Source organism: Anolis carolinensis, chromosome 1, assembly GCF_035594765.1.
Source record: "Anolis carolinensis isolate JA03-04 chromosome 1, rAnoCar3.1.pri, whole genome shotgun sequence".
Classification (NCBI taxonomy): Eukaryota; Metazoa; Chordata; class Lepidosauria; order Squamata; family Dactyloidae; genus Anolis; species Anolis carolinensis.
The window spans coordinates 209552897-209577365 of record NC_085841.1 but is presented as its reverse complement, the minus strand read 5'-3'; the positions used below and the strand labels follow the sequence as shown (position 1 = coordinate 209577365).

Below are 24469 nucleotides of genomic sequence, written 5' to 3'. Positions count from 1 at the left end.
TAAAGCAATGATATTCCCCATAGCAACCAATGGATGCGAGAGCTGGACCATAAGGAAGGCTGAGTGAAGGAAGATAGACACTTTTGAACTGTGTTGTTGGAGGAAAATTCTGAGAGTGCCTTGGACCGCAAGAAGATCCAACCAGTCCATACCCCAGGAAATAATGCCCGACTACTCACTGGCGGGAAGGATATTAGAGGCAAGGATGAAGTATTTTAGCCACATAATGAGAAGACAGGAGAGCTTAGGGAAGAGAATGATGCTGGGGGAAATGAAAGGAAAAAGGAAGAGGGGCAGGATGGATGGATGGTATCCTTGAAGTGACTGGCTTAACCTTTAAGAAGCTGTGGGGTGGCAATGGACGACAGGAAGCTCTGGCATGGGCTGGTCCATGAGGCCACAAAGAATCAGAAGTGACTCAATGAATAAACAACAACATTATTTTACATAAAATAAACTAATAGGTGGTCCATTGTGGTCCATTACACTGTAGTACAATTCTGAGTTACTTTAGGTATTTTGGGGTAGTAAACAAAACCAAGAAGACCCAAAATGTTAAATATATAGCTGTTAAAAACTGTTTTATTGTGCACCCAATAATTGTCTTTTCAGCATCCCATTATATGTTCTGTTTGTATCTTTCTGCTTACACTCTCCTTAAAGAAATTCTGTTAAAACAGTATTGTGATATTGGAATGTACTTTCCTAAATCATTCTTTACAGAATACCGAATACCATTTCCTTCCTTTTTCTTCTTCAGAAAAGACCCTCTTTCAAGCAGATCATTTCGATCTTGGATTCCATGTCAAATGATAGCAATCTTCCAGACCAGTGCAACTCATTCCTGCATAACAAGGCAGAGTGGCGGTAAGTCTCCATTGTTTTCTGAAAGCTGCATCTGGAAGATGTCATTTTTTTTTTAATTCCTAACCTTGTTTTCCTAGCTCACTGGGCAAGATCCAAAGTTGAACTTGTAGTTGAGCAGCTGCCATAAGCAGGAGGAAGACAATCTTTACTTCCCGCTGCAGTCCCTTTGTACCCCAAAAACCTATCAGAAGGTTGAGAATCCGGATTCCCAAAAACTGGAACGGGAAAGAAAAGGGGAAGGGAAAGGAAAGAGGGAGATTGTCCCATTTGATTACTCCTTGATAGCATTGTCTCTTCTATTTGAATGTGAGACCTAGTCTAAAACTCAAACCAATACACCAGAGTGGCTCCATCCTCTTGGCAAGCACACCCTGTTATATGTCTCCCAGATTACATCAATGAATCCTAGCAGGACAAGTGAAGTTATTTTTAGCATGGCAGGCAAACTGTTTATAAGTGGAAATTCATTGACACTTTGTCTTTCAATCCATTATTATAGGTAATAACATCCCTAAGTGGTGTATTCCAGATGACAGTTCCTTCTTGCTGCACAATATTAAGCATACTTTTTATTCTGTTTTTTGAGCTTTACTAGCAAGTAATACTGTGGTAGTGTCACTTTTGAAAATGCACTTCAGTCTATTCTGTATATGCTCTGTTTGAAATAGCTTGACATAGAGTGGAGGACCTAAAAATGGAGCTATACCAGCAGGAGATTGTAACCAAACAAAGTTTGCAATGGTCTAAATTAGGAATATTTGGCCATTCTCCAGGTCAATGTGAATGCCGTTTACTAGCATAATAAATTATTATGGGCCTGCCTTTCCTTAGAAGTAACCTGAAACATGCAAGAAAAAATAAAAGGATTTTGAAGAGATATAAAATTTGAAAAAGAGATCTATGGAAATAAGGTTTAGCGAAACTAAACATTCTGAATTTAAGAGAAACGTTCGAAGTGAAGTGATAACCAGAGAATTTAATTGCAGGGCTGGAAAAAGTGAGCACAGGATAAGAGATTTGAGCCAAGTCACATGATGCAAGTATAAATAGCTTGTTTTAGAACTGACATTATTCTTCCACTGACTCAGCAGAGTATGGTAGAAATGGACTACGGCAGTGTTCAGAAGAGCACAAGGCATTGCGCCATCTCCTGATGCAAAGTGAAAACTGCAGTGGAGAACCTGGGATAGCACCCAGGACTAAACTAGGTTTATGCAAAGTCTAAAATGTTATTTTCAGCCTAATCCTTAATATTAATCCATTGATTGAACTTTTTCCTACTCAAGGCATTTAGGACTGCAGCCTTTGAACTTTCATAGATGTATACAGATGTTTTCGAGCTGAGGCTAGGCATCCTTTGTGCCTCTTGTTGAATTAAGATGGAAAGTTTGCAAAACAATTGTCAAGTTCTTGGAATTCTTAAGTTTGTATATATTAATAAGAGCTTTAAAAATGAAAGGTGGGGTATTTTATAAGATTGGAAAAAGGAATTAAGGCACCTGCGGTCAGTCCATGTTCTTTTATGAATTTTGTTGCTTGCTTATTTACTTTTTTGCTATTTCAATTTGGGAAGCTAAACATTTGCTGTTATGAATGTTTATATCAGAAAATGTGGCCATATTCCATAGTAATATTTCAGTGGTATAAGCTGCTCCTGGTGCGCCAGTTATCAACTACATGTATCATTGCCAGTGATCATGTAGCAGCATGAAGCATGGTACAAAATTGGGCAGAGGGAAAATAAATAGCAGTTGGCAGCTGATCTATTGAGTAGCATAGCTGCATTGTAGAGACATTTCAACTCTGATGGAGTTAGGAACAAAGTAGGACCCCCATATCCACGATATTTGTACTAACGATTTCATTTATTCGTTTTCAAAAAAATATGACCTCTCCTGACATTTGCTAGGTTCTCCAGCTTCATTTTATGCTACTCTTGGTTCAGAAGTTCTTTATTTCAATAAGGTTCATAATTATTTGTGGTTTTGTATATCCATGCTATGTATATGAATTTGGAATTTGGAAATGTAAGAATAAGCAACCATGAAATAGGAAGTAGACCATATCCTAGCACGTCCATCAATTATTTATTTTATTTATATCCCACTTCTTTTCCAAGAGTGAAACTCAAGGCACCTTAAAGAATAATACAAGTAAATTCATATATAGCTAAAAGCATACAAAAAGCTGTGGTTAATCATTTTATCTTTGAAATGGTGTTGTATTTCATAAACAGTTCTTTAAACAAGTATAAGATTGCCTTCTAATAAATTTCATCATTTTTGTCTGGGGTACTTTGAATATGATTTTCCTGCTTCTTAGCAGGGGGTTGGACTGGATAGCCCATGGGGTCTCTTCCAGCTCTATGATGCTATGATTCTTTAACATAACTGCTTGATGACCAACAGAGAGAACTAAGCTGCTTTATCAGAGACTGGAGATACAAAATGACCTGTAGAATAGCTTGCTGAAAAGCTCTGGGGGAGAGTTTTATTTCTATAGCCATGAGATGTGGAAGAACAAATCTTCACAGTAGGGTACTAATTATATTTTCAATTTAAAGTAGGGGAAAATACCAGAATATCTACAATTTACATAAATTTCATCTGTTTAAATTATTTTCCTTGGGTTATAGCCCAGCAAATTTTGAATTGTATTTAAGAGGATCGTCTTGAATACATTTATGGAACTAGAATCAAATTTTAACATTTTCCCCTGCCCTTTCCCCTTTTATTTCAACTAAATGCTATTAAAATAGAAAAAAAATGCTTAAAAGGGTTTGGGGATCCTCCAGAATAGTAAAGGAGTTAGTGCTGAGGACTCCATGCAAGAGCTGGCAAAAACAATTTTCCTTTCTCTGCTATTATTGGAGGCATCCATAATATTAAAGACTGTTCCACAAACTGAAAAGGCCACTGTTGAAAATGGTGATTAAATTTAGAATAATATGTGCAGATGCAACTGAAGCATGTATAACTACAGTAGAGTCTCACTTATCCAACGTAAACAGGCCGGCAGATTGTTGGATAAGCGAATATGTTGGATAATAAGGAGAGATTAAGGAAAGACCTATAAAACATCAAATTAGGTTATGATTTTACAAATTAAGCACAAGACATCATGTTTTACAACAAATTTGACAGAAAAAGTAGTTCAATACGCAGTAATGCTATGTAGTAATTACTGTATTTACAAATTTAGCACCAAAATATCATGATGTATTGAAAACATTGACTAAAAAATGTGTTGGATAATCCAGAACTTTGGATAAGTGATACTCTACTGTATTACCAATTGAACCAGCCACAGGAAAACGCATAGATGATAACCTAAAGTGTTGTGCAAAAGCCACTTCTGGTACTTTGGGAATTTAGGGGCAGCTCAGGACCTGTAGTATACTTAGTCTATGAAGCCAGTGTTTTATTTTGTTTCAACTTTCATTTAATTCAACCTTTATTTCAGTTATTTATTCCATGCATCAAAAATATATGTAAAAACTTTCAACCATATCCAAGATAGTATGTAAAACATCAGTGACAAAAAAAGAATTAACAAGATAGAAAGGGGGATAGATATTACAGCCCCCCTCCCAATATACTTCATTATAAGCTGTTTACAGATTGAGGTAGTAGAAAGAGCCAGGTCATGGAAAAATAAGCAAGCCATATTAATTTGCAAAAATACTGAAGTAAACAGAAAACACATGACCAATAATGTTCAATGTAAATTGCTAAACTTGTGAAGTAACAGACTCATTAACTGGGCAATGTACAGGAGCCTCCAATTTAATTACACTATTTTATTATTGTTCATTTTTTTAAATAATGCAGCCGTTTTTCAGAATCTGACTTTTCCTTGTAAAGAAGTTTTTACCTAATGGGGGAAGATAATTACAATATTATTTTGACATATAGAGAGCTGTTGTTACCAAGGCAAAGGGTTTTTTTGTGAAAAAAATGGCCAGCATCTTCATAAAGACATGCACGTCGTCGTCGTCTCATTCGTTCAGTCGTTTTTGACTCTTTGTGACCTCATGGACCAGTTAGGTCAAAGACATGCACATGAGTACAGATAAGGGCAGTCCAGTGTGATTATTTTGGACTCTATAATATGAGTCATTTGTTGTAGAGGTTACAGCTTTCTGTTAAATGGGATAGGAATTATTATCTAAATCAGTAGAGTGGCTTAATCCTTAGATATACAATGGACACTTCTGCAAACTGTTTTGAAGCGTAGTAATATGCCCAGTTGTCTGTCCCAGATTTGACCCTTTGCAGTGTATATTCTTCAGGGCCAGATTATCCATGGTTATATTGATGCAATTGATAGAGGCTCCTCACTGGTTAAAGGCCCCATGCGGAAGGGGAAAAGGCAGACAGTTTTCTCACCAGTCAATCCCTGAATTTCCCAGTGTTTTGATTATCATCCACACTGTGTTTGTTATTTTCATAAATGCATACAAAGGAATGGATTTAAGCTGTTACTGAAGTAACAGGGCTGAAAATCTATTTGTTCATAAAGATTTTGATGATTTCTATTTTTGCAATGTTTACCGTATATATTCATGGAAAGTCAACCTGAAATATATGTCAAGGACACGACTGGGGGCCAAAATTATGAATTTTGATATGACCCATGGATAAGTCATGGGTTATTCTGCAAAGAGGGGAAAACACCATTGCCATCTCAGGGGGCCAGCTAGTTTCCCATCCAGGCATACAAAAAAGCCAGAAGCAGCTTCATAGCAAAGAAAGAAGATGGGTTCAGCTCTTCTTTTAGGTTCTCCTAAAAAGCTCTTACGTTTTTCCTTTTCCTCATATCCATGTTCTGGATATTAGAGTCATTCCAGTAAAATATTGAACATGACATCATTGTGCTGTTTATTTCATCATCTCATCCATTGCATCATTGGTTGCTCAATAAGCATTACGTTGCTGTTATATTGTTCCATTAGAATGAAATGCAGAGTGATAGCATTCTGCATCTCTCGCAATATCCAGTTAAACCCTTAGAATTACATTTAGATTGAGAGTGCAAATCAGATTGTTAAACAGATCACTGCATTTTACTTGGCAACTCCAGAGCCCAACTAATAGAGCGCACTGCATGTCATGCACCTTTGACTTCTCTTGCCAAGGACATTACTGTTGACAGTCGTGTTGTTTTGGGGTCAGGCATATAATTCAGACACAAGAAGAGTTTGGCAGTAGATTGACGTTGGATCACATCTCTCTCTTTCAGTCATAATTTTTACCAAAGCAAGAGAAAGCATAGCAGAAAATTTTGATTTCCTGGCTGTCTGAAGAGGCAGAGAACCCTGATGTTATAAAAAGAGTGCAGTTTCTTCAACCAATTCAGCAGGGGGGAAACGCAAACCAAGGAACATTGCAGAGTTAATAAATAACAAAAGCATTAGTTAGAAATAATAAGATTTGGGACTCCTTAGTGATAGAACCAGTTTCTGAAAATAGTATATGAGCAGCTGGACTTTGCTATACAGTCACCAACCCCTGTATCTATGGATTCTGCATCCATTGATTTGACCATCCATAACTTCAAAATATTCAAAATAAATTCCAAAAGGCAAGCTATAAGGGACATCCTTTCTCAGAAATAATTTCCACTGTGTTAGGTGTGTGTGTGCCTATTCTAATGCAGCCTTCTCAAACTGATATACTCCAAATGCCTTAGACTACAATGCCCAAAATCCCATGGCCAACATAACTGACTCCCACAGCTAGGTTTACGATTCTAGAAATCTAGTTTCAAATTCCTGAATGGTATTAGATTGGGGAAAGCAAAAGTCTGCCCTAAAGGAAATGTTACAGTACTTTGCACATTTACCTGGGATTAATACAACTGAATTCAGTGGATCACATCTCTGAGCAATAATAAGCCTCATTATGCTATAAGAATTGGTCCCCTGTCCTTTCTTGATTTGCTGTTATTTTAAATGTGTTTTCTGTGTCATCATTATCATAAAAATCTCATATTTCTAGTGCCAATGGAAACATTCTTAATTGAAACTATATTTATGAATTGTACACTCAAATAATTCATACTTATATAAAAATTACAGGGAAATCCTAGTGAAAGTTCTTCCATAAACTGTTTGCCACATGCCAAGACTTCACCAACATATGATAATGTGGGCAGTAGTGGTAGATTTCTGAGGTGGCAAAATATACTGTAGTTAGGGTATCATTCTAAATTATGTTCCCTATGTGAGGAAGATGCTCAGTATGAAAGGAAATGCAACCTTTCATCTGGAACCTTTCTCTGTTATGAGCTGTCTTGTTATAGGCTAAGATTTTTTTTGAGTTAATATGGGGAAGCATTCAAAAATAATATTGCTAAGCACAAATCTAAAGAGCTAGAATTTACTTTGCCACCTGAAGTTTCTGCATGTCTTTTTTCTGCACATATTTAAGTGTATTGACAGTGACATGGAGAGGGCAGGAAATTCGGAACAAAATGGTTTTGTAAAATGGTCTCATTACTTTATACTACATGGTGGGCTGTGTGTGTGTTATTCTTGGAGTTCTCTTCTATGTTAAAAGCCTCTTTTCAGACAGAAAGGGGCACAGCAACTGTATTCTTGGCCTAACATTTTTCTTCTTGATCTGTTAGTGTTTGGTTTTGCATGCCATTTTTAATGGGAGAAGGAGTATTCAGTAGCCAGTGTTTAAAAACAGTACCGATTATTAGCCATGCCCAGAAGTGGACCACCAAAATTCACATAAATTGCTTGGAAATAAAATGATTTTTTTTAAAAAAACACATCTTTTTCCCTTTTAAAATTTTTTTTAAAGCAAGGTGTCTAATTTTTTTGTGTAAGTCTGAACACTTCCTGTTTTGTTTATGGTTCAAAAGCCTCTCTCTTGGTAGTAATTAAATGTCCTGCTTGAGTTAGTACTGTACTTTTTACCCTATCTCATTTAATTAATATTCATGTGGAAAAATTTATGAACAATTTGTACTTGTCAGGAAAAGACATAACTTAACAAATTGTTCTTTGTGTAGATGTGAAATAGAGGCAACTTTGGAGAGACTAAAGAAACTGGAACGTGACCTGAGTTTTAAGGAGCAAGAGTTAAAAGAGCGGGAGAGGCGCTTGAAGATGTGGGAGCAGAAGCTCACTGAACAGTCCAACACACCGGTAAGTATATTGCGCATTTACCATTCATCACAATTGTATCCAAAGCTACACCCAAACGGGGGAGAGCTCTGACATTTATGCTCACCAATGGAGTTTTCACATTTTTCCTCCGTATTTTTGAGCAGCTAACTTCCATGCAGTGTTTGGAAAGGGATTTTCATCCTTCCCATCCCCGCCCCCTATTAAAAAAATGTTTGTTATGAAGTATGAATGCTAGGCATTTGATAAGCAAAGCATTCTTAGAATTGGTTCCCCAAAGTCCAGCTAAAGCATATTTTAACTGAAGAGCAAGGTATTGGATGTTAAATATATAATGAAATAACCTTATTGCTGCAAATATAATTGCTTGATCTCTGGCTAATAGAAGGAAAATCCCACACTTACTAGGTACATATGCAAACCTTTCAGATTGGCCTTTTGTACATTATGTTCAATTAAAGGCCACAGTTGTTTCTGTTGTATATCATAATGACATGCAAAAGTGTTCCATTTCCAGTGTACTTTAAAGTGCAGATGGAATTCTTGCAAGAATATGCTGCAGAATTTTCCATGGTGGAGGCAGAACACCTCTGCACACCAAGGAAAGCATGCTCAGATTTGCTTTCTGATGGGAAGCTAGAGTTTTGGGAATGATGTGACCTTCACTGCACAATTATGCAGTCTTGTGTGATCATTACAGCTCCTATACCAGAAACACAATACTGAACTTTTGCCATCCACAACTTTGTACTGCAACTGTAGTGATACTTGAGATTTCTATCATTCTTGCTTATTACAATCATGTCCTACTTTTCCTTCAAGAAGTACAGAGTAGCTGAATGGGGGACCTTCCGGGATCTCCACGTAAGATACTGAGCAGGCTGTGATGCGCTTCGCTTTAGCAACATGTTTGCATATGTGCCTTCAGAATATTTTATGGGTCGCATATTCTAAACAACAAATAATTCTTGATAAAAAGATGTGGTTAACATAAACATTAATTATTGTTCTAAATTAACTTTGCAAATTAGATATCCCTCTAGCAATAGCCTGGCACAGAAAGGAGGTCCAGGTACCTATGCAAGTGGTATGGCACAGTCCAAATTAAGGTTTGCATTCAGGAGAAAAATCTCAGGAGAAGATTCTGGCTTGTGGATATCAAAATACCATTAAAGCTTTTAAAATTTGTACTTAAAGAATAAAGCATAGTACATGTAAAACAAATCATTTCCCTCCTCCTCCTTCTCATGTAAGAGTAATTACTACTTGAGTTCATATGCAGGAGATCATATCCTTAAGAAAAGACTAAAAAAGAGAACTGGCATTTAAAATAAGATTTCAATTACCTTAATAGAGTTAACTTAACATCTCTTGATGTTTCTTGCAAGTGATATTCACATCTTCTCATTTGCCTTATTTAATTATGAATTTCATTTATGCCCAAAGTGATGGGCTGGTAGGTTTTTGCTTGAATCATATTGCTCATCTCAACTAAAGTAAACCTATTAAATCAGTGTGATTGATCTATATGTTGATTCACCTTTCAACAATTGATTCAGTCCAGTTAGGACTAATCTACAGGATTTAGGCTTCTATCTTTCCCGTCTTCCTTTCCTAAATCAACTTTGATTTAAAATGTTGATGTGTTGTGTCAATACATTTGTTACGATGTTCTATCCTTTTGTGATTGTGTACTGTACACATTATAATTACTTGTGAATAAAAGTGGTGGCTTTGGTCTATTCACTGCTTTTGCACCTTCTTTCTGAGGCACATCTTAATGGCATCTATATGAATGACACTGCATGTGTATTCCAACTGTGAACATGTAGTAGCATATAATGATGAGGCATGAGTGTTCCCCAGAAGCAAGGTGCTCTGTGTTCTCAGTAGGCAGCCTGTGGGCTCGCTTTAATGTCTGCAGAGATCCAGCAGCTAAGCTATGGGCCATCACCTACATGGTGCACAGCATGAAACATAGCCCTAATGAGCCAATCTTTCCACCAGCAAGGCTTTGGGTATTTTTTTTTTAATGTTGCACTTGCTTATAGCTTCTATTCCCTCCCCCCACTTGCTGGGTTTGCTGAAGGGAGTATGTTGTGCTGATATCTTTTGTGCTTAGCATAAACTTCTTTTGTATTAGACATTTAACACAATCCACCTGTAACACACAAAATGTAACTCTTACCAGAAAAGTAGATTGCGATGATGATGATGATGATGCATCCTTTAAATGTCTTGATTGAATCAGCCATGCTGAAAGAGCTCCTGTCAGTTATCTAAATAATGGAAAATCTTGCTGTTTCCTTTGCTGTCCTTCTCCGCTTTCATTTTGCTTTTTTAAAAAATAAGTTCTGCTTTATGAGTTCTGCTGTTCTGTATACAAAAACGAATCTTGGACATGGGATGTAAAGAACAGAAAAGATCACAGACAAGCTCAGGTATTCTGTGGAAATAGGAAACCTTTTAGAAAGAGATCCATATTCCTGCTTTATGGAAGTGGAAGCCGAATCAAATTAAAACTGGCATGAAGGTGAAATGATCAGATACAAGAATGTGCAATTTTTTCTTTCATTTAGTGAGAGTTCCTTTATAGCAATTCCGTTAGTTGAAATGAGGGCTATGATTTTTCAGAAGGATGGAGCAAGGGATTCTCTGTGTCCTTAGTGTCTTCAAAAAGAAACATACAGTAGAGATCAGAGCTTAGAAAAGTTTTCCATTTTCAGGGGTTTTATTCATTTTTTTCCCTTTGGCATATTACCTTTCATGCACAGTCAGTATAGCCAGGACAGAGGTTTACTGCTGTGATCACACCCTAAAAACCTAACCTGGAATTTACTATTACATACATAAACTATTGAAACTATCAAATGGTTCAGCTGTCAATTTAATAATCACCACCACCACCACCAAAACATCAGCTCTTGGGAATGTTACTTTTGGGGTTACAAATCACAAAATGTCCAGGTAGCATAACTGTTTTTCAGTAACCTTTTCAAGTGCTGATAAACATTTATTATTTATTTTATTAAAATAACCCAGAATAAAATAACACAACTAGCAACAAGATGTCACCATAATCCAAATAGCATTCTGCTTCCCTTCATCCTATATTTAATACTGGCATCTTATTGTTGATAAGTGAAAATGTTGGTTTCCTGCCTTATTCTAATTCAGTATTTAATGCCAAATAGTATGATACCCAAAATATCCTTATTTTCTATCTTGCACAGTCTTGACAACTGGCATACAGGGGCATGCAGTCTCTGATCCTGGAGGTACGATGAAGCCTGACTAGATATATTTATTTCTATAGTGCACATAATGTGCATGTTTTTATTTTGGAAATAGACTTTTTTCATCCTATGATCCCAGCAAAACCCACAATCTATAAAGTGACTACAGTAGAGTCTCACTTATCCAACATAAACGGACCGGCAGAACGTTGGATAAGCGAATATGTTGGATAATAAGGAGAGATTAAGGAGAAGCCTATTAAACATCAAATTAGGTTATGATTTTACAAATTAAGCACCAAAACATCATGTTATACAACAAATTTGACAAAAAAAGTAGTTCAATATGCAGTAATGCTACATAGTAATGACTGTATTTATGAATTTAGCACCAAAAAATCACGACATATTGAAAACATTGACTACAAAAATGCGTTGGATAATCCAGAATGTTGGATAAGCGAGTGTTGGATAAGTGAAACTCTACTGTATTTGAATTTCAACAGAAGCTCCTTTAGGGTTAGCAAAAGATTCTCTTGCACTGCTATCCAGACAGGGTTGGAGTGTACCAAGGTAAACAGTTCCCTTATCCTTTGGACCATGGGCTCTTTCAGTGCCCTGCGACAGCAACAGTTTTTGCTTCTGTATGTTTCCCCTCATGTTCTAATGCAGTTTAGGCTCCCTCACAACTGGCATATATTCACATATATGCCAAAATGTGAATATTAATCCACTACGGAGTTTACTAGAGCTGGAACTGGGGACTGGTTTTCAGTGCTAGCCTTAGCCATGAAATATGTGAAGAACAGGAAGGTCTTTCCCTGATCCCATCCATTTCCCCTCCATGATTTCATGATTTGAGATAAATGCTTTCAGTGCCTCTCATTTACAGAATTAAGCCTGGGCACTATTCTCCAATCATGTGTGGGCACAGCTGGATATTATTTGGGCATGGTAGAAATATGAATGCAAGTACAAGAATAACAAAAGTGATCCGTAGCATTGCTTTGCTTTTGGTTATAGTAGCAACCAGGGTGCCACTACATTGAGGGAAAGTCTGTAATACAATGGTACTTTTCCTTCAGCAGAAATATCCTTCGTTTCAAATGTAGCCCTGTAATTTTATCTGTGGACCTGAGCTTCCTGTCAGTTTGGGCAACAAACTGTCTGGGGGGAGAGAGAGAGAGAGAGAGAGAGAGAGAGAGAGAGAGAGAGAGAGAGAGAGAGAGAGGAAGACTTAATTAATATGCAAGAACTGGTGCATAGAACTTATGTGAGGAATTGGAAGCAGATGGAGACACATGCTAAGCAGAAGAGTTTTCAAGTTTATGGGGGCTAAGCAGCAGCTGCAGAGCACCTGCTTTGTCATTGTCAAATGTTATGGTGACATTTACATGGAATTGAAAGGAGGACAAATTGAGCGGTTTTATGACTATATTATGGAAACTCTTCCCTCTTAGTTCTGATTCACACATGCAAATAGTGGCTACTTATAATGCAACTGCAGGGTTCTTAGTGTAGCAGCAACTCATGTGAAGCAGCCGTGTGGATTGTTTTTCCTGGCAAATTTTTCACATTACATTGCAAACACATATACACGTACAATTTGTACCCTTATATGTTAACAACCCAAACTAGGTGGTAAATTCTATCACAAACATTTGGCTTGCTGAATGTAGCAAACTTCATTTGATGGCATTGGGGTGCCCTTAGTAAGTGTGAATTTGGATATAGGCTCTGATTCTGAAACCTCTTGTTCAAAAACATTTATGCTGAACACTTATTTGGATTACATCTGTAATCTCATATCCATGGCCCGTTGTCTTGCAGCTTTAAACCATACTGATACCATACCAGGGACCCATCTACATCACACAATTATAGTGGTATGATTCTGCTTTAACTACTATTGTTCTGCTTCACAGAATCAACAAAGGACACAAGATGGAACCATGGCCCATGGCAGAGTGAGATAACATCACTCTAACTGTGGGGTATAAATGAGTTTTGAGTGAGTTATATTGCTTCCCTACATTTCATGAACTAAATTCCATGGAGTCGAAAGGTTTACCAACTTTTCAGAGTGTCATTCCCCTTCCACACAAAAGTGATGGTATGTAAAAGTTGGTGTTAGTTAGGTTAGATTGTAACAGGCAAAGCTTTCTTTGTATATAGCCTTGGATTGGAGCTAATTTATCCCCCAAACACCCCCAGTGGGCCACAACCTCCCCTCCCCTCCGAAGGACTCTTTTTTCTTCTAATTTGAGTCTATTTGCTCTGCCCCTTATATTGGACAGTGAAATGTTAACCAGAATTATGTTGTTGTAATGCTGGAGGAGAGACTGGAGGAATCCTCCTAAGGAGGTATGTGTACATGATCAGAAAAGCTATGTTTAACTATCAGCTAGTTCCCATTTTCCAGGAAATGTGCTGTTGGTGACCTATGTGGGCATTAGTCCCTATACATAATTATATGCCTTTTTATAGTTGTGGTGTTCACTACCTTCTTTGCACAACAACTTCCTAATCTTTGGGCATGGGAATATTTGAGTCCTCCCGGTGGCTGGGATTTCTGGGTGTTGAAATCCAAAACACCTGGAGGACCGAGGTTTGCCCATGCCTGCTCCATACAGTAGTTCCAGGTGAGTAGAGTTGATTGAGAAGCATCCAGCTGTGTTCCAGTAGTTGAGCAACTATGACACCCAGAGAACCCCTGCAAAGTCCTGTAGGATGCCTTTATCTGGTTGTGAAACATAGATGGACACTCTTTGACTCCCTTCTCCACCCTTCCCCAACCACTATATGGCCATGTCAAGGAGTTTCTCAGAAAAATGGTTCATTATAGTGTGTGTGTGTGTGTGTGGAGAGGATGAGAAATGTAAATTTTTAGCATAAAACCTGAGCTTGTCTGTGGTGCTTTGCATATTCATTGGCAGTGTCTGTGCTATCTTTATGATTTAAAAATAAACAACTGCCTTTTCATGAAAAAAAAAATCTAACTTGGCTTTTTAAAGTTAAGATTCACCAATAATTTGCTTTCTGTTTATTGCAAACTAATCTGGTGGTATCTTTTGCTGGGATTTTAATTGGTTCTAACTTTCCATTTTCCCTCTCTGTCCTTCCTTTCCCCTTTCCACTAGTTTTGCTTCCCTTTTGCTGCAAGAATGTCTGAGGAGTCTTACTTTGAATCTAAAACAGAGGAATCAAAGAGTGCAGAGATGTCATGTCAGATCACAGCAACAAGTAACGGGGAGGTGGCTGACATGAACCAAAGCCTGAAGGCCTTGATGATGAAGGGCTTTCAGGATGTCTTCTCTATGAACGAAGCAGGGTCCGTCCTGCATTCTGGGATGCAGATAAATATGCAAGCCAAAAAGAATTCTTCCAAAACCACCTCTATGAGAAAAGGGAAGAAGGTCAACCTGGCGCTGGGGTTCCAGGAATTCAACTTGTCTGATGATGATACCGATGTTGATATTGATTTTGATGATGACAGTGACAGTGATTAGCAGTGAATGGAAGGAGTAAGAACTCTTAACGTGGCATCTGAAACAAAAGGGGGGGGGGAGAGAACAATTTTCAGCAAAGAAAGAATCCTACAAGTTTGATTTAAAGTAACTCTAAAAACAGTAGTTCAATTTCTAGTCCGATTCTATTGCTTGTGTGTTATTTATCTTTACCCAAACAAATCATTTATTTAAAATTTTAAATAGAATGTCTTTGAGCCTTTAAAAAGGGCATTTTCATTCTGTGTGGCAACATTACTTGGTTGAATACAAAAAGATTTATAGCTCAAGAGTATTTGGAAAATGCCAGCCTTGCTAGTTAGTAGTATTTTAATTCACTTTAAATTGTTGGCAAATTATGTCAGCATAATTTATTAATCTGTGGTTTAAAAATTATGTGTGATTCTAGCACAATCTTTTATGATTTTGGGAAAACTGTGCTCCACTTACAGGCAAGCCCATTCCCTGCATGTAAGAATACAATAAAATACATAGATATGCAAAACTATCTAGATCAGTGGTTTTCAGTCTGTGGGTCCCCAGACGTTTTGGCCTTCAACTCTCAGAAATCCTAACAGCTGGTAAACTGGCCAAAACACCTGGGGACCCACAGGTTGAGAACCACTATGGATATTTTTTCCCCATATCTTCACTAGAGCCAGTCTGTTGTGGTCCATAGCATCAATATGTTTTTGCTCAAGGGCATATTAGAACAGTTTGGTTTTGGAAATATTTAGAGTACCTTGTTTTTAAATGTTCCATAGGAAGCCCAAACTGTTTGCTGTTTTGAAAATCAAAATTTTAAATACTATGAAAAATAAAATTGATACATCAGATAAGTGTAGTTCTGAAACAAAACCTCAAAGAATGTTGAATTCTTCATGTTCTGCTACTGTTACAGTAGAAAATTCCAGGGTGCTTCTCAGAAAGCTGTGTTCATGTCTAACCTCTAAGAGCTCAGTTTGATCAATGTCTGAATTAGACTATCTTTGGAGTACAGGATTGTAGAACCACAACTGTATAATGAACGCTCCCAGACCCTGAGTTTTCTGTGTGGGCTGCTTTTTTAAAAAAGAACACATTAAGAGACCAGAAAGGAAAATGTGAGCATTAATTTTGTTTTCTGATTTTTGTAACATATTTTGTAGCTGTAAATCTGTATTTGTGCTTGTAAATTTTTAAAAGAAAACTCAGTTTGGAAGAAAATACATTCTAAAGATATTCGCCTACCTCCTCATCCCTGTAGTACCCCATCCATATCCCTAACAATGATACTCAAAACATTTGGGAGTGACCTGTGATGTAAGGTTGAAAAGGACTGAAGAGTACTCCATGGATCCAAGCTCTTACACTTAGGTTGAAATCCTGTACACATTCACTGCAGAGCAATTCCTGTGGCACTCTGAGGGATTAATAATAATCCTAATAATAATAGTAATACTTTATTTATAACCCGCCCTCTCTCCCTGAAGGGACTTAGGGCGGTTTCCAAAGTATAACAAAAATAGCAAATATTCAATGCCAAGAACAAAAAAACAACAACCAAGAGCAAACAAACAACAAATTCCATCTTAAGTTTGAAGTTCATTTTTCTCTGAGTAAACATTCATAGAAACTGAGCTGTGCCTCTGTATCATTGCTCTTAAAATATTAGTGCTGTATGAGATTTTGTATCTTCAAAAAAGTTGTCTGTGGTTTTGGAGGAAGTGAGGAGTACAAGATAACTGACAAAAAAGATATTCATAGGTGCTACTATGTATGCACTAACAATTGCACCAGTAATATTTATCGAAGTGTGTCACTCGGGAAGAAAACATTTATCAGTGTCATTGTTCCATAGACTTTTATGTGTATAGTTATGTAGAAATGTAGCTTTCCTGGATCACTTTAGCAATATAATTTAATGAAATCAATTTATACTCAGTATCCCAAACTCAAGAATTCCAGTCAAGTTCTGAAAACAAAACTGTATTATTTGTGAAAGTGTTTTAGTAAGTGCACATGCACACACACATAGAGAGGCTCAACTTGGACATAGGGATCTCTAGGAAGTAGTGCGTTCCAAGTAAATGTAATATTACACTTTGGTAACCCAGGCAATTGAAATAGGTAGTTGATACGTTAAAAAAAAAATTTCCAGAATGATATTCTGTGTGCTCCCTCTCTCTATAGTAAATGCTGGATATTAGTGTGGAATATTATTTTTTATTATTAATTACATGTATCAATTTACTGGGTTACCAGACTGTAATAACACATTTGCATGTAACTAGGTATCTGACACATACACACACATTTTGGGAATATCCCATCCTGCAGCCCAACTTTACGGATGCAAAAAGTTAAGCCCTATTGTGTTCAGTGAACTTTACTTTTAAGTTAAATATACATACAATTGCAGCCTTAAATCTAAAACCAAGTGCCCTATATACTCATGCATACGTCTAGAACTTTTAGTCAAAAAATCAATCCTAAAAATCTGGGTTGATTTATCCATGAATCAATGTGAGTACTGTACTTTAACTCTTAGGAAAAAAAGGAACAATTCCACTCTCTGAGTAGAAAGGCAAAAAGTGAGAGCTTAGTGTATCCCAGGAGAACCTAAAAGAAGCACCAGCTCACTCTACTCTCTGCACCTGCATTGGCGAGCGAGCGGCAGCTGGTCTCCTGGGACAGCATTAGTGCCTTTCCCCTCTACAGCCTGACACCTGATCTATCTAGGGGTCGTATCAAAATTCATAATTTTGGCCCTAAAACCTGTTCTCAACTTATACATGAAGTCAACTTGTACATGAGTATATATGGTATTTCTGATTACAATAAACTTCCATTTCTGTTGTACCATACCTCCAATAATGTCAAACACTTTCTGAGAATTTAGTGTGCTTATTTTCTAGGTTAATCTGTGCTGTAAACACCCAAAGATGTTAGTAGCTTTTAGAAAATTCAGATCTGAAATTCTTGGCATAATAATATCTACTTATGTACTGTATGAAGTTTTGCTATAGTGCTGTGTATTCTCAGTTAAATATTTATACACTACTAAAGTGCAGTGCCTGAAAGGTCTCATTAGAGAAACCAAAGTACAAAGAACCATATTACTAAATTCTGCATTCACATGACACCAAATCTTTCTAAGCATGGGTATACAAACAATTGTTTTTAAGGCACACAGATTTAGTAGAGTCATCATTGTATTTGATACATTCATTATTAGTTTGCCTCTCCATTGACAATGTCAAATAGAACATATGTGGTGGAAATCATTGACATAAAAACACTGCAACATTCTCTTTTCCCTCCTGCAGTCTTTATATCTCTTAGAAATATGGTCAGAAAAGTGGTGGTGATAGTAATAGTACCACTAGTAGTATTAGTGGTTCTCACTTCTACAGATTTTGAGGATATGCAGGCACCTGCAGTGAAAGAACTTGCATTGTGTGAGTGGATTTTGTGGAGCTGGGTTCCACTCTGCAAGTTCTGTTTAGCTGCATTTCCCATTTCATTGAGAGATGTAGTTTTGCCAGGGGAAGTCTGTCTTTGGATTCCACCCATAGTTTTGAAGTTGTAAAGGAACATATGGTTTGATCAGAAATCATACGTTGCCCAGGGAAAACAATAGATATTTTTGTAAGTTATGCTTTGGAGTAAGTGAAAAATCTGAATTTTATATAAATTCTAGGTTCTATTTATACCATGTGAACTATATGTATGCCATCACTTGGAGCAAAGTAGCATTCTTGACCATCAAACCAGCACATCTTCCACAATACCAAATGTAGAAGATGTAGAAGGCTAGGATGTGTCAGCCTTAGATACCACCATAGCTTAAAGAATGTGCAGGTCCACAGACTTTTGCTACTTCAACAACTCCTTTCTAAAACATTTGTACAGTGTAGCAGAACTTGCAACTTGGACACTCACACTTGACCAGTGGATTGGTCACCTTTTTCCAACTTCAGTATTGCTGAAACTATTGAGTAGGGCGTGGCAACCATAGCTTGCAGTTCCTAAGACCTACTCTACTCTTAGAAATGGGTGAAGAAAGTGCCTTAATTGTACCTTTAAAATTTTAACTTAATAATTACTTGCAAAACTTACCTAGAACTTTTTTGATAAATGAAGAATAATATCACAGAGGCAAACTGTAGAAGCATGTTTTAGAAATAGATAATGCCACCATTGGAGAATGATATTGTATACTACTTTTTTTGCTTTTGCTTTTGCACTGTTTAAATGTTTTATATTGGTTAATAAGGAAACAGTATTATTTGTATTTTAGACATGTCTGGAAATGTAAATGGAAAGTATTTTCACAGTGTTTAGAGAAGTTCAAACTTGATTTTCTAAAAACTGCTGTGCCACGTGAACTCTTGTGCCCAAACTACTGCGGTGTGTAAACAGAATATCTAATTTGTATGGAATGTGAAATGTTTTACTTGCATGGCACGATTTTTTGTAGTTAATTCCTTTTTCTTTTTCATTACAATATTTAATCATGTGATATCTTGCTTTGTCCATATAATGGATTTGCTTTTCTAGTTATTAACAGAACATCTTGCAATGTAAGGGATTCCCCCTCCAACCCCTGGTTGGTGTCATAAATCTTACTTGTGAAGTGTTTACTTTTTCTTCTGTTTGTTTCCATTTTTGATTTTGCATTAAATATTTTAACAGTTAAAAAGGGGAAAAAGAAAATCTGTACTTATGAATAAAAATGTGAAGTGTTTAAATGAGAGTCTTAATGGTATGTTTGCATCATCTGTTATTATTTGGACTGCGTTTCGGAACCTATGGCAAGTAGCTGGTGCTACTGTATCCATCTCATCTCCCAGGGAATTTCCTTGGAAGAGTCAATATTTCATTAAAGTTGGAGAAGAAACTGGTACCTCTCCTTTTACTAGCAGAACATCTCTCCTCCCCTTATATATATAATTTATTATCGGGAAGCTATCCCGTGTCCTCTAGGACAGTTGAACTGTCACATCCATGATACCATACCACTGGCTAGTCCCATGGTCACATGGGTTGTGCTGTATACTAATTTATATCTGAGCAAAGTATCACAATTATCTCCTTTTTTGGAAAACTATTTTAAACAAACAAATTTACCCGATTATATTTTGTAAGACAGGTTGGAATGGTCCATTTTATAAATAGTCTCAGACTACAAAATAGATATTAATTAAGTACTTAACTAGGTAACTTCTAACCCAATCTCCCCTTTCCTCAAATTCGACAGAAACACAGAAGCACCATTTGCCATGCCTAGTTCATTAGCAGAATGCCCCCTGCTCTTCCCATGAAACTGAAGCCTGATAAAGTAGATTGGGAATGAGTTACAATCATGGGCATGATGTCAAAATCATGATTAAGTAGTGAATGTGAACTCAAAAGTCACAACTGTAACTGTTTCGTAATCATTATCAGTATTTAGACAAGTTTGGTATTGCCACTGTTTGGCATTATTGCTTTCCACCCTCCTTCACTGGACATCAGCTGCATGGGGAGAAGACAGCCATTCTACCAACAATCAGAATAGAGTTGAATGATGTTTTCAGTAGGGTTGGAAGGGCCTGGTCAGGAAAGGTTTCTTAGTTAACTACTTAATTAATTATAAGCTAATACAGGATTCTGGCCAACATTTTTTTCCATCAGTTGCTGAAGGTGAAAGTTTAGGTTCTGCTGCCCCCTACCTACCAGAGGGTGAAGACTCCTCTAGAGTCCTGAGTAAAGGGGACTGGCAAACCAGTCTAGGACAGAAAACAAGACATTGCTCTTGTGGCTTTGGGCTCAGGAGAGATCATAGAGGTTCATCTCCATCTTTTCGAATCTTAAGGAATGTCTGTGCCCTAACTGAGAACTTGCAAAATCAGTTTTATATGGCATAGACTGTAAATTTTAGATTTTATGATGTGTTTGTATGTGCCTTCAAGTTGCTTGTCAACTTATGGCAACTCCATGAATCCCATAAGGTTTTCTTAGACAATGGAAATTAGAAGTAATTTTGCCACTGAAGTATAGCCTACCCCATCTAGCATAGATTGGCAGTGCCCAATCCAAATACTAACCAGGGCTGATACAGTGAGATAATTTGATTTATTTGTTCATTAAGACCAAAAATAGAAGCCCTAAAAAGGAATGCTTGAAATTCTTTCATTTTCACCAATTATTATTTTCATTAAGTAGTAGACAAGTTCTGTACTGTACCATCAAGGAATGATTTTTTTTTTGCTATGGTATTTAATCTTTTACCCACCCTTGGCCATGCTAGTTGGACACCCTGCAAGCTCAAGTCTAAAACATGCTGAAGTTCCAGAGGCTTTGGAACCCAATCTAGAATGCAAGGGTGCCACCTGCTGCATTTCCTCTAAATAGACAGATTCCACACAATATAGAGTCATAGAATAATAGAATCAGAGTTGGAAGAGACCTCACAGGCCATCCAGTCCAACAACCTGCAAGAAGCAGGAAAATCTCATTCAAAACCCCCTGACAGATGGCCATCCAGCCTCTGCTTAAAAGCCTCCAAAGAAGCCTTTCCTCCGGGGGAGAGAGTTCCACTGCCAAACAGTTCTCACAGTGAGGAAGTTCTTCCTGATGTTCAGGTGGAATCTCCTTTCCTGTAGTTTGAAGCCATTGTTCTGCGTTCTAGTCTCCAGGGCAGCACAAAACAAGCTTGCTCCCTCCTCCCTATGACTTCCCCTCACATATTTGTACACGACTCTCATCAAGTCTCCTCTCAGCCTTCTCTTTTGCAGGCTAAACATGACCAGCTCTTTAAGCCGCTCCTCATAGGGCTTGTTCTCCAGACCCTTAGTCATTTTAGTCACCCTCCTCTGGACGCTTTCCAGCTTGTCAACTGTGCCCAGAATTGGGCACAGTATTCCAGGTGTGGTCTGACCAAGGCAAAATAGAGGGGTAGCATGACTTCCCTGGATCTAGACGCTATACACCTATTTATGCAGGCCAACATCTCATTGGCTTTTTTCGCCACCACATCACGTTGTTGGCTCATGTTTAACTTGTTGTCTACGAGGACTCCAAGATCTTTTTCACACGTACTGCTGTCGAGCCAGGCGTCCCCCATTCTGTAACCTTGCATTTAATTTTTTCTGCCTAAGTGGAGTATCTTGAATTTGTCCCTGTTGAACTTCATTTTTTTTTTGGTTTCGGCCCATCTCTCTAGTCTGTTAGGATCGTTTTGAATTCTGCTCCTGTCTTCTGGAGTGTTGGCTATCCCTCCCAATTTAGTGTCGTCTACAAACTTGATGATCGTGCCTTCTAACTCTTCATCTAAGTCGTTAATAAAGATGTTGAACAGAACCGGGCCCAGGACGGAACCCAGCGGCACTCCATTTGTGACTTTTTTCCAGGATGAATTGGGTTCGTTCGCTTAACCAATTACAGATCCACCTAACCTTAGTTTTGCCTAGCCCACATTTGACTAGCTTGTTTGCCAGAAAGTCATGGGGGACCTTGTCGAAGGCCTTACTGACATCCAGATACGCTACATCCACAGCGTTCCCCACATCTACCCAGCTTGTAACACTATCGAAAAAAGTGATCAGATTAGTCTGGCTTGATTTGTTTTTGATAAATCGGTGTTGACTATTAGCAATGACTGCATTTGTTTCTAAATGTTTGCAGACCACTTCCTTAATTATCTTTTCCAGAATCTTGCCTGGTATTGACGTGAAGCTGACCGGATGGTAATTGTTTGGGTCGTCCTTTTTTCCCTTCTTGAAGATAGGGACCACATTTGCCCTCCTCCAATCTGCTGGGACTTCTCCCGTTCTCCAAGAACTCTCAACAATTATTGCTAGTGGTTCCGAAATAACTTCCACTAGTTCCTTCAAAACTCTTGGGAGTAGTTGATCCAGCCCTGGAGACTTGAATTCATTTAGAGCGGCCAGATATTCCTGGACGACTTGTTTCCCTATTTGGGGTTGGATTTCCCCCAACAATTTCCTTCGTCCACTCCATGTTGCTGAGGCTGGCTTTCTTTTTGTGAGAAGACTGAGGCAAAGAAGGCATTAAATAGTTCTGCCTTTTCCCTATCCCCTGTCAGAATTTCCCCATCTTCTCTTCACAGAGGCCCTATCGCCTCTTTGTTCTTCCTTTTCCTACTGACATAAGCAAAGAAGCACTTTTTATTGTTTTTAATGTTTCTGGTAAGCCTGAGTTCATTTTCCGCTTTATCCCTGCAAACCTTTTCCCTACAGAAGTTGGCTATTGGTTTGAATTCTCCTTTGGTGATTTCTCCCTTTTTCCACTTCTTGTGCATGTCTTTTTTGAGTCTTAGACCAGTTAGAAGTTCTTTGGACATCCATTCTGGCTTCTTTGCACTTGTCTTATTTTTATTCTTTGTTGGCACTGTTTGCATTTGCACCTTGAGTATTTCACTTTTGAAAACTCCCATCCATCCTTAACTCCCTTGTCTTTTAGTATTGTACATTATCAAAATGTTCTTTGTCTCATTAAAATGTTCAGTAATATTATTCTACATTAGCCAAGGCTTTGAGACCGATTTTTTGCACTGAGTGTGTTGCAATAGCTAACTCATACAAATATTAGTTTGTTCTTAAAATGTTGGTTCCACCTTTCATTTGGAAAAACACCGTAAGAGTGATTTAAAAAGGTGAACTATGAGAGGCAAAACTGTAAATAGTGGTGAGTTCAGGTGCAAATGAATTAGGGGTGTGGATGGGGACAATCACACTTATGGCCCTGACCTTTATTTGATAGATGAGAAATTTTAGTCTTCCAATGCATTTGAGTTGGGACCCTATTGATGTATGGCATCAAACCATTCAATTTGATTTCCCTTCATCATTGTATTGCAAAGAAAAGGTTGTGGCACAGCGTTTAGTTAGTTACATGGGGATTGTCCTCTAGACCAGTGGTCCTCAACCTGGGGTCCCCAGATGTTTTTGGCCTTCAACTCCCAGAAATCCTAACAGCTGGTAAACTGGCATTTCTGGGTGTTGTAGGCCAAAAACATCTGGGGACCGCAGGTTGAGAAACACTGCTCTAGCCTGAATGAAACTATGACTAATCCTAATAAGTAGCAGGCCTACAACATACTGATTCTTTTCAGTCTGCTGTTCCTCTTCAGGTGTTTTACCCAGACAGCCACTCAGCTCCTCCCCCCAAGATCCTGTAAGCTCTTAGCCATTCAAGCAAGCGATCCCACCCGCCTTACCCATGGCTTCACACCATCTTGCCCTTTCCAACTGATGCTTGAGATATCATAACCAATGGAGGCTATTGAGCATACTCAGCTATCACTGGGCTGCTTTGGGAAATGTTTTCAAGCAAAGTTCCTAGTTTTGCTCTTTGTTGGGGTTGGGCAGGGAAAACCCCATTTTTATTTATGCATTGTTTCCATAGTAAAACTAAGTATACAGGACATGCTTTGGTTGGGAACTTTCTCTCTCCCCAAAATACTAAGGTTCTCCCAGGTAAGACATGTACTTCCCGAATGACATTATGTGAAGCAGCATGGTTTTCTTAAAATGAATGTTTGGCCATTACTTTTTGGAATTTCAGCAATGACAGGTAGTGTCACGACCCAGGCTGCAGAGCACCAATAACCATACACAGAGGCCAGAATCTATCTAATATCTTTATTGAAGGAATATATAAAGTTAATAAAAACAAGTGTAGAAAATAGTCCAGAATTAGACCTTTCAGGAAAGGTCAGAATTAGTCCAAAAAAG

General features: G+C 37.8%; 1 protein-coding gene across 2 annotated transcripts in view; it reads left to right on the top strand.

Moving 5' to 3' along the window:
- The window catches only part of map3k20 (mitogen-activated protein kinase kinase kinase 20), a 160097-nt gene that overhangs the window by 88516 nt on the left and 47112 nt on the right, over positions 1–24469 (top strand). The window contains exons 10-12 of one of the 2 annotated variants that reach the window (XM_008118121.3): positions 761–867; positions 7891–8026; positions 14382–19480. In XM_008118121.3, the coding sequence (XP_008116328.2) occupies positions 761–867; positions 7891–8026; positions 14382–14750 (612 nt within the window). In that variant the 3' untranslated portion in view covers positions 14751–19480. Of the gene's footprint in view, positions 1–760; positions 868–7890; positions 8027–14381; positions 19481–24469 lie in introns of those variants that run through there. The other variant, XM_008118119.3, reaches the window with a different exon arrangement.